This window comes from Spermophilus citellus (assembly GCF_964194105.1).
Source record: "Spermophilus citellus genome assembly, chromosome: 11".
Taxonomy (NCBI): Eukaryota; Metazoa; Chordata; class Mammalia; order Rodentia; family Sciuridae; genus Spermophilus; species Spermophilus citellus.
This window is the reverse complement of record NC_138192.1, coordinates 42174365-42185708: the sequence shown is the minus strand read 5'-3', so window position 1 is coordinate 42185708 and position 11344 is coordinate 42174365. Positions and strand designations below refer to the sequence as shown.

The 11344-nt window shown below is 37.0% G+C and overlaps 1 protein-coding gene across 1 annotated transcript; it reads right to left on the bottom strand.

Annotated features, from left to right (window-relative positions):
- Positions 1-8872: 8872 nt before the first annotated feature.
- Positions 8873-9157, bottom strand: LOC308631183 (small ribosomal subunit protein eS27-like). Its single transcript, XM_081262176.1, has one exon. The coding sequence runs from the start codon at positions 9141-9143 to the stop codon at positions 8889-8891; it is 255 nt and encodes an 84-aa protein (XP_081118302.1). The 5' UTR covers positions 9144-9157; the 3' UTR covers positions 8873-8888.
- Positions 9158-11344: the final 2187 nt, after the last annotated feature.

The following is an 11344-nucleotide window of genomic DNA, read 5'->3' as shown; positions in this document are numbered from 1 at the left end:
TGGACTGATTGAATGGTACCTGTAGGCAGGTGAGGTATGGTTGGAGGAGGTGGGTCACTCAGGCATGCTCTGGAAGAGTTCATCTTACCTGCACTGCAGTCCCTTCCCCTTTCTCTCGGTTTCCTGGCTGTCGTGAGGTCATTAGTTTCCCTGCACCACACTCTTAGGACATGATGTTCTGCTTCACCTTGGGCCGAGAGCAAGGCAGTCAGCCGATCCTGGACTAAATCTCTGATACCATGAACCAAAATATACTTTCCTTCCTCTAAGTTGTTCTTGTCAGGTATTTGGTCACAGCAACAAAGAGCTAACTGACACAATAGAGAAGCATTACAGGTCTTCAAGAACAAGTTGAAAGAGCAAGGACAAGTTGAAAGACAAATTGTAGGAAGAGTCATCTGATGGAATTACACAAGATAGATAAATGCAGGGAAAAATAGACGCAAAAAAACCTTATATATGTATATGGAAGGGATATACACATATCCCTTCTTCCAAAACAGAATTCAGGGAGTTTACAAAACTTCAAGGAATTTTCATAAAAATTCATACCAGATAAATTTTTAAATAAGAAGGTTATAAAACTGAATCTAATTATGGTTAGATAAAACTGAGAGTGATATTGTTTTACGAAATTTATGCTGTGTGGAAAACACAATCTGATCCATGAATCATTGCCTAAATAAGGTAAAAGTAAACCATTTTTTTAAGCTTAATAGTTTTCAGTCCCAGAAACAGAGAAAAATTTGTCTCTGAGGTATTTAAACAAAAGATATTTATGCTGTTTGATGAGTACAAGTGCCTTCAAAAATATTCTTAGAGTAAATAATATAGGCAGTTGATGACATAATATGGGGATGGGAGGAGGAGACTGGATGTAAAAAATCAATGAGGATACTAGAAATGAGAGGTTCCAAAGCAAAATGGTATGCTTCTGTCTAATCTGGTTTAATTTCAGGATGGATTCTTCTTTTTTAAAAAAAAATATTTTTTAGCTGTCAATGGACATTTATTTATTTATTTATATGCGGTGCTGAGAATCGAACCCAGTGCTTCACACATACTAGACAAGTGCTCTATTGCTGAGCTACAACCTTAGCTCTTAGGATGAATTCTTTAAAAATCTCTAGATGTCATGTTTCTAAAAACATGGTGGATAGACCATCATGGAGGTACTTGATTAAAAAAAAAAAAGTAGATTCCTGGGCCTTCCCCAAGAGGTAATAAATCAAAGTCATTGGGGGAAGAACCTCAGGAAGTTTTAAAGAAAACCTCCCAGTATTTCTACTGCACACTGATATTTGAGAACCTTGAGGAAAGCCAAATTTTTAGTTTTTGGGTAAACCTATTGTGGGTTGTGAAATAAGTACATTGAATTATAATGAGTATTTTTAAAATGAAATAAAAATAGGAAGATAGACTGTATCTGAGTGTATCCAACTTAATCAGGATAAGAAATTAGGATAAGTACTATTTAGGGTAATTTTTTATTTTTTCAGTGCTGGGGATTGAAATCCATGGCCTTGTACATGCGAAGCAAGCACTCTACCAACTGGGTAAATTTTGTGAAGACCTACAGGTTATTATATATGTGTGTGCATACATATATGTATATCACACAGTGATTATGAGATTATATTATACCACAAAATTATATATAAAAAATATCTTATAGTTGAGCTTTCCTACTCTAAATTTCCATGTTACTGGGGATTGGACTCAGGGGCACTTGACCATTGAGCCACATCCCCAGTCCTATTTTGTAACCACTGAGTTTTTTAGTGCCCCACTTTTGCTAAAGCTGGCTTTGAACTCATGATCCTCCTGCCTCAGGCTCCTGAGCCATTGAAATTACAGGTATGTGTCACCCACAGGGCTGAATTTCCATGTTTTAAACTTCATTATCATAATATATCTTTTCTAAATCTATGCATTTAAGCTGGGAACATAACTCAGTGATAGAACACTTGCCTAGCAAGTTCTAGGCAATCCATGCTATTCCCCTTCTCCCTCAATCCCAAGTACCACAAAACAAATAAATCTATGTATTTACTCCAATATTTATTAAGTGCCTATTGTGTGTAGGTATTGTGATGGTAGAATATTCAAATGGCTTTGAACTGCCCACACCAAATTCACATCTTCATACATGTATTTTGTATAATGATGAGGGTCTCCTTTCACCATCCATGCTATTCCCTTTCTCCCTCCCTTTCCCTCCCACCCCTATTCCCTATATAGAGCTAATCTTCCTCTCTTGCTCTCCCTCCCAACCCCAGCCTTTATGCATTTTTAAGCAATGAAAAAAGTATTTTAATATCTTCTTGGGATCAAAACACTTAGGCAAAGGACACATTGTTCGACTCTAAGTCAAATAGATATGATTAACTAATTGGCTATTAGTATGCATTTTGCTTTCTGCCTATGTTTTTCCCCTTTTGTCTTTTTTTTTTTTTAACTTGGGTAAAAATAGATGCGGTGAAAGAACGTGAAAGTTCAGAACAAGTAGCTGTGCTCATTTTGTTAAAGCTTTACAACATAAGGCTGCTCTTGTATAGATGTGACCTTCTTAAATCATTTTAATCAAATTAAAAACACTTATCTGAATACATTCCAAGCATCATTTATCCTAAAAAATCATATCTCTTGAATACATTATAAACTTTTTCATTTGTTTCAGTTTGATCAACCTGAGATGCTTAAATGAATACATAATACACTCTCATCTCCCTTGGAATACCCTAAACCAAAAACTAAGAATAACTCTGTCCTTTCTTTGTTATACAAAATTTAGGAGTAAATCTATTGCCTTTATTCATTTTTTAAATATATGTATTATAATGTATTGTATATATATTATTATATATAGTAACATGTATTATAATATATTATATATCATATGACATATAATATATACTTAGTTGTAGATAATATATTGTTTTTATTTTTATGTGGTGCTAAGGATTGAACCAGTGCCTCACATATGCGAGGCAGGTGCTCTACCATTGAGCTACAGCATTTTTTTTAAAAAAAATTATTTATTTATTTTTGCATTACAATTCTTAATACACCATTATACCATAATTTATCATATCTCTGATTATATATAAGGTATGTTGACACCAAATTCACATCTTCATACATGTATTTTGTATAATGATGAGGGTCTCCTTTCACCATCCATGCTATTCCCTTTCTCCCTCCCTTTCCCTCCCACCCCTATTCCCTATATAGAGCTAATCTTCCTCTCTTGCTCTCCCTCCCAACCCCAGCCTTTATGCATTTTTAAGCAATGAAAAAAGTATTTTAATATCTTCTTGGGATCAAAACAATTTATACTCGATTTCTGTGATTGACTAGTTTGTAACAGCTAGGAGCTGAATCCATACCCCTCTTCAGATAAAACACTTGAAATACATGGTAGTATATGTTAGTTTTAGAAATTTTTGAAAGTACCAACACAAAAGGAAAACATTTTTTAAGTTACCAATAACCCTACCACCTTTGTTTATAACAATAACACTTAGAATATATCCTTCTAGATCTGACTTAAGAATCTTCTTGTTCATCATATATTTATACAAAATCTTTGGATTTACCAGCCCTAATGATAGAAGTTTGTATCTAGTCTTTGATATAATTGTAGAATCAGATAGAAGAAAGTAATGTGAAACAGTCTGTTCAGAGAAAATTCATTATGCACCTTTCTTAATGCAGCTATTAAAATAGGGGAGAAAAACATGTTAACAAAAGGTAACTTTATCACCGGGACAAGATATGCTATTATTGTCTTAATAACTAAATTACTGTGCGATATTACTTTCACTCAAGAATGTTAGATGCTTAATAAGAAGTGCCAGGATGGGATGTGCTCAGCATTTTCACACTCATTTATTGCAATACCTCAGAGCATTATAGAATGTTCAATTGAAATGTAATTTTCCAGCTAAGTTTCAGCTCTGCAAAGGGCTAGGGAAACTCAAACCCTAGATTTTGTCCTAGAGGTTTTGAAGTTTAATGTTATTATGACTATTTCACATGCCAAGGTAAACCCAACAGTGTTAAGTTACACTCCTGGGGATGGAGTACAAATATAATCTCCAGCTTACAACTGACTTGCAACCAAAAACCCGCAGACTTGAACTGCTTCTCAAAAAGAGATGTAACTGATGTCAGCACTGGAAAGATGAAAGCAAATTGATCCCTACATATCAATGCCAATGTGCCAGTGCACACACAACTATGGCAATAATACAAACATGGAAGGAGATCAGGATATTCAAACTTTAGAGGCTTTAGAGGCTAGACCAAATTAAATTTGATCAAAGATCAGAAACATTATAACTACCAGTCTAAATGCACTCTGTTAAGTTTAATTGCAAGTGTATCCATAATTTATTTCCAAGAGCTTCAAGACATCCTGGCTAGTACTTTGAAATTTTTTTACCTAACGGTTCAAGAATAGAGATATTTTAAGAATCTAAGACTATAATGGCATATTTATAGGTGATTATATACAGTGGGATGTATAACATGATTCCCTGATCTTTTGATAACACTTGGACCGTTGAATGAGAGCCTGAGTGAAAGCAATAATTCAAAATTTCCTTCCTTTGTGATTTTTTTGGTCTAAATCTCACCATTACTTTTTCATTGTTTGGCCCTTATTGTATTAAAGGGCAGGGCAAGTCTGATAAGAGCAAAGGAAAGGCTTAGCACAGTTTGGAGAAGGCAATATGGACTTCCTCTAAAACCAGCACAGGGACCCACCCTGGTGGGCTGGAACCATGGGAATTTCCTTCTGTAGCATGTACCAGCCTATAACTTAACCTTTACTATAAGATTGATGAGACCAAAGGATGGAGCATTCTCGACTCAAGGTAAAATCAAATACCACAAGTTAGAAGTTCAGGTGAATTTCTATTTCATGGACACTGGCATATTGTCGAGAAGACCTTCAGATTGCATGAAGGGAGAAAAAAGTTTTTCTCCTACAACTCCACTCAACCGTAATGAATTGAAATTCTATGCCTGAGGACAGCAACCCCACAGAGCCCCAGAAGAAAAAAAAGAAACTTTAAAGTCACTTCTAAAAACCGATGAATGTCACATTTTATGCTCACAGGATATCCTATCCAAAAGGATTTGCTTCTTTCCACCGTCAACTTGCAGCTGTGACTGTCACATTCTTGGGGTGAAACTATGCTCCAAGTCCACTTAAGCCTGATCTGCTTATGAAAACTACCAACCATAAATATGCAGCCATTGGAGCATCCTGACCTCCCATCACTAACACAAACACTTTGGATCTGCTTGATTTATTAATATGATGAGTGATTCTCCTAGAACAATGGTTCTCAATATGGGGCTGATTCCCCCCACCACACACACACAAGGGACATTTGGCAATGTCTGAGAACAATTGATTGTTATAATGGAGGGGATAGTGAGGAGGGGCTTACTATTGTCATCCAGTGGTGGGTAGAGCCAGAGATTTTGCTAAACATCTTACAAAGCAAAGAACAACTAGGGAGGAGAGGCAAGCAAACAAACAAAAATCTTGCCCATGTCAATAGGGCTGAGAGTGGAATACTCTGAACCTCTAAACTGGAGTTCTTTTCTTTTTTTACAACTCTTTTGTGGAAATGAGCATGTATGTGACTGGGTGAGGTTGGGGTAGGAATGTATTTATTTGCTCCCATATTTCTCCACGTCAACACCTCCTCTATTATCATTTTCCCCCCAGTACTGGAGATTGAATCCAGCCACATCTTCAGCCCTTTTTATTTTTAATTTTGAGACAGGGTCTTGCTAAGTTGCCCAGGCTGACCTCAAACTTGCCATCTTCCTGCCTCAGCCTCCCTAGTCCTCTTCTCTACCTTTTTGTAACTGCTCCCTCTTCTCTTTTCACCTGAATCCCTGGCTCCCTACACAAAGGGTGACTTTTAGAAAAAAACAAATGTTGCTGTCTTCCAGAAGCCAAATGGTAAGTGCTAACTTTTCAAGTGACTTCAACTGTTTTGATGGAATAGAGCTTCTTTTATAGCTGGTGGAGAAAAACAACCCAGATAATGGTCTCTGCAGCTGTTGGGAAGTTTGTCAGTTTATTTGTTTATTTTGTCTAGATTAGCTGCCCTGGCTACATCAACTCCTGCACTTGACCAAGCAAAAAATGTCTCATTCCTAAATTAGGATAGTCAAAGACACTAGATGAACCTGGAAAGAAAGGTGAAACCACAGGAAAGAAGATAAGGCTGACCACCTAATCATCTTGTTTTCAGAAAAATCCAGACGTCACCTGCCATAGTCCAGAAAAAGAAACATGGAAGAAGGCAAAAATGCTAATAAGAATGCAAAGACAGGCCAAACTAGAAATTGAGGTTGGGAGAAAGAGGAGGCCACATTCTTTTCCATAACTATCTTATACTCATCTTGCTTTCTTTAAAAGTGCCAAAGTATAATCCACATCCTTTCTAGTTACATATCAAAAAGCTCACAGCCCTATTCTAATCAAAAGGTAGGGATTCCCAAGGATAGTTGAGTCTGGAAGCAGGGTTATCTAAATGACCTGATAAGCCCTTATCTGTTATCATCCTGTGATATGGAGCACATTTTTATTATGAGTTGCTGGATTACAGGAAATAAAATGAGAGGGAAATGGCTGTATATCTTTACCTAAAGCCATATACCCTTATTTGGGAAGGAATTTAAAAGTTATAATTAAACAGAGTGACATAAAGGAGCGTCATAAGTTTCCTCCTGTCCATCACAAAGCTAACAGTTCATCCTCAGAGACTCAGTTCTCCCTGCCCCTGACACTCCAGCTACACAGGAAGTTTGCTTTTTTCACACTTCAAGATTCTGTTTCCCACCCCCATTCCCTTTATCATGCTATTCCCTCAGTGGACAATACTCTGTCCCTCATCTTTATCCCCACTCTTCCTTTTTATTAAGATAGGATCAGGTATCATTTTTGGAACTTCCTTTTAATCTACTCCCACCCCATTTCTGTACTTCCATAGTAATTAGTTCATAACATCATCATTATTATACATAAGACCTTTTCACATCCATTCACATTTCCAGTAGATCTCAAAAGTTTAGTGAGCAAAATGTTCACTTGAAGAATTTGTTAAAAATATTTATTGATTTGCTCTGTACAAACTTTGATTCAGTAATTGTGGAGTAGGCCCAAGAGACTACATTTGTAAATAAAACCTTCCCTAATAATTCTTTTTTTATGATTTTTTCCAGCTTTGTTGAGGCATAATTGAGACATTAAAAATTATATATATATATATATATATATATATATATATATATATATATATATATAATATATATATTTTTTTTTAAGGTGTACAATGTGGTGTTTAGATACAAGTATACCTTATACACACAATGGAGTTTTATCCAGCCATAAAGGGAAATGAAATTATGCCAATCACAGGAAAATAGATGGAGAGTCCATTATGTTAAGTGAAATAAGCCAAATTCAGAAGGTCAAGGGTCATATGTATTATCTCATATGTGAAAGTAAGAAAGGCAGATGGGGTCAGGGGTATCTTATGAAAATCAAAGGGAAATTGATAAAGGAAGGGAACTAGGAGTAGGAGGTGGGAGGGAGGGGGAAATGCTAGGAGTGATACTAAATTAAAAAAAAAAAAGATAAAAGCCTACCAAGCACAAAGATTCACACAGTCAAGTTAATTAATATGCCTCACATAGTTACTTGTGCGTGTGTGTGTGTGTTTGTGTGTGTGGTGAGAAAATTTAAAATCTATTCTGAGCAAATTTCTAGAATATAATACATCATTATTAACTATAGTTACAATGTTGGACATTAGGTCTACAGACTTATTCATCTTTAAAATGAAAGTTTGTACCCTTTGTCAACATTTCCCCATTTCCCTACTCCTCTCCCCTAGCAACAACTATTCTAATTTCTGTTTCTCTAAATTAAACTTTTTAAGATTCTACATATAAGTGATATCAGCAACATTTTCCTTCCTATTCCAATGCTAGTGTTCAACCACATTGGAGAGACTGGCTTGGTCTGTATGCTGAGCCCCCTGATAACTCCAAACTAGAAGCCATCTTTAATTCACCTTTATATCCTCATTCCTGGCTAGGATCTACACAGAGAAAATCCAAGTTCAGTAAAAGTCATTGAAGGGATAAGTCCTGAAACATCTTAGTAAGAGAGCAGTAAAAGAAATTAGAAGGCAGGAGTGATGGAAAATCTTTGAAGTCAAATTTCCAGTTGCTTCAAATTTACCAAGAAATTCACAATTTGCTTTCTTCACTTTGGGCATCAGCTCCCTGTACTGAGCTTCCCTCTGCCCACCATACCTGAGGTTATACCAATCAGCTACCTAGGGGTTTCTCTATCCCTTTATACTGCATACCACACTCTCCTAGTGTTGCAGTCAGGAAAAAGGTGTGTTTCATGTTAAATGCTTCCCTGTACTTTCTCATTGTCCATTCTTTTGTTGTTCCTGCTGTTGTTAGTTGTTTTAGCTTTGAGGTGTAATATACAAAAAAGTATATACAGTGCACTTCTTGGTTAGTTTGGACATATGCATATAGCCACAATACCATCACCACAATCATAGTACTAAATATATCCATCTCAAAAAATCTCATTTCCTTCCTTCTTTCCTTCCTCTCTTCCTGAATAATTAACATGAGAGCTATAGGTGTAGCTCAATGGTAATATGCTTGCCTAGAATATTCAAGAACCTGGGTTCAATGCCCAGTACGACCATCAAAAAAAAAATTAACATGAGATCCATCCTCAACATATTTTCCTCAACATATATATATTTTTTAATATCCAAAATGTGTTTGTTGGGATGTTTTCCCACTCGCCTTGATTCAGGCTGCTCTTAGTGCTGCTTCCTCCTGAAGGAACATCCTTCTGTAAGCCTTGCTTTTCCTCCTGTAAGCTCGCAGAGGACAGTGGAGCAGCCAACACACAAAACTACTGTTCGTGCATAGCTAAAAACTGTGGTGATTTTATAGCATTCTGGGCATTTCACATCCATGAAATAGGAGTTGGGGCTCTGCACCAGGCGCTTCTTCCAGTGTTTCCGCTTCTCCTCTTCCGGAGAGGAATGAAGGAGATCTTTTGCAAGAGGCATGTTCTCATGGGGAGGTCGTCACCGCTGGAAAGACTGAACATATTGTAAAGTGCACAATACAGTATTGCTGTTACTATGTTGTATAGCAGATCTCTAGAACTTAATCCTTATCTATTCTTAATTGAATAGAAATATCCTACTACTTTTACATAAATATAAAGGAAGGTCTGTATTCATATACTAGTAAAATTGGGAAAGGAATACAGATCCTGGTTTTTAAAGCAAGGTCTCAATTATGCTTTCTTTGGTATAGATGTTAGCTGGATTACGAAATAAAGGAGTATGTGTACACACATGTGGGTGTGTGGTTAAATATGAGCTAGCCAAGAATTTTCTAGTTTCCTATTAGAGCAAAATGGGTTTGATTCTTGTCCTGATCTCTCCCATCCTGGTTCAGTGGGAGCTGAGAATATTCTTCCACCCAACCCACAGGTCAAAGAGTTCTGTGTCATTGGAATGCTATTATTTTTCCAGGCTCTGTGATGTTAATGATTTAATTATCAATATAATGATGTAGCAAGTTTGTTTGATTTGGGGAGGTCTTAGTACCATATGTCAACAAACACTAACAAAAAACATTCCTTCAGATCTCCAACAGAGAGAGAGAGACACACCAAACTTGACCTACTTCCCTCCCTACAACAAATCTCTTTCCAAACATTCCATCAGAAAAGATTACCACTTTAAAAACTTTTTTAAAATAAACTTTCTATTTTGGAATAAGCTTAGATTTTCCAAAGAGTATAGAGAGTTCTCATTATACCTTTCAGCATTTTTCCCAATGTCTTAATCTTACATAATCTTGGCCCATTTGTCTAAATCAGGGGATGACAAACTGCAGTAGACTGCAGATCAATCCAGTTGTCTGTTTTTGTAAGGCCTGCAAGCAAAGTATAGTAGTCCCACATTATCCACAGTTTCAGTTACTTGTGGTCAACCACTGTCCAAAAATATTAAATGGAAAATTCCAGATATAATTTGTAAATTTCATATGCAGCTGTTTTGAGTAGCACAATGAAATCTCAGGCTGTTCATCCCCATCTCAACCAGGATGTGGATCATTCCTTTTGTCCAGGGTATCTATGATGTATATGCTACCCTCCCATTCATGAGTTTTTAGTTAAAATATCAGATTCCCTGTATGGAAGTGCTTGTGTTCAAGTAACCTTTATTTTACTCAATAATGGCCTCAAAGTGCATAGGTAGTAATGTTGGAAATTTTACTACGGTATATTGTTATTATTCTTTTATTTCTATTAGTTATTATTAATCTCTTATTGTGCCTGGTTTATAAATTAAACTTTATCATAAGTATGTATGTATAGAAAAAAATCATATTATACATAGGGTTCAGTTCTGTCCATTGTTTAAGTTTTCGCTGGGTAAGACTAATATGTTCATATTTTAAATAGTTGGGGGGGAAGGCTGTAATTCAAGACACATGAAAGTTATGTGAAATTCAAAATTCAGTTTCCATAAAGTTTTATTGCAATACAATTATGTCCATTCCTTTACATATTGTCTGGTTACTCAGACACGTCAGAGAACATCTGGCCCACAAAACCTAAAATCTTTACCATCAGGTTTGCTGAGTTCTGGTCTGAACTAAGAAATGAACATTATTACATTACTATTAACCAAACTCTGAGCTTCGAATCAGTAGTTTTTCTACTAATGTCTCACGATGCAATCCAGGAACCACGAACCACGTTGCATTTAACAATTGCTTTTGTATGGTGAGCAGGTGCATGATCATCCTACTTTGGAAAATATTCCTGCCTAACAAATGAATTTCAGCTGGCCACTTGAACAGGGCTTGTTTTTCGTTGTTTGTTTGGAGTTGTTTACGTATTTTACACAATAGGCAGACAGTTGAAAACAACATCTGGGCTAGGAACGCTGTGAACTTGAAGATGGAGGAAGAGCTATATTTGTTCACGCATTCCACGCGCCGGGCCAAGGCAAAAGGGACCAACTCAGCCCCTTGAGAAAAGGAGGCTCCCAACGACCCTCTTGGTTCATACGGTAGGAGGCCTTCCTCGGGCCCCACGCAGTCTCTGCCCCAGCGCCCGGGTCCTTTGTTTCCTCTTCCCCCACCCGAGCCTGTGAACGCGGCGGCTCCGGCTTTCACCCTACGGCGGCTGCATTCAGCGGCCTCCGCGGGCGCGGGCGGGCGGCGTCCGGTTGCCGGGCAACGGCCT

Excerpts from the sequence above, each read along its gene's own strand:
- LOC308631183 (XM_081262176.1), bottom strand. The coding sequence starts at position 9,143 with ATGCCTCTTGCAAAAGATCTCCTTCATTCCTCTCCGGAAGAGGAGAAG.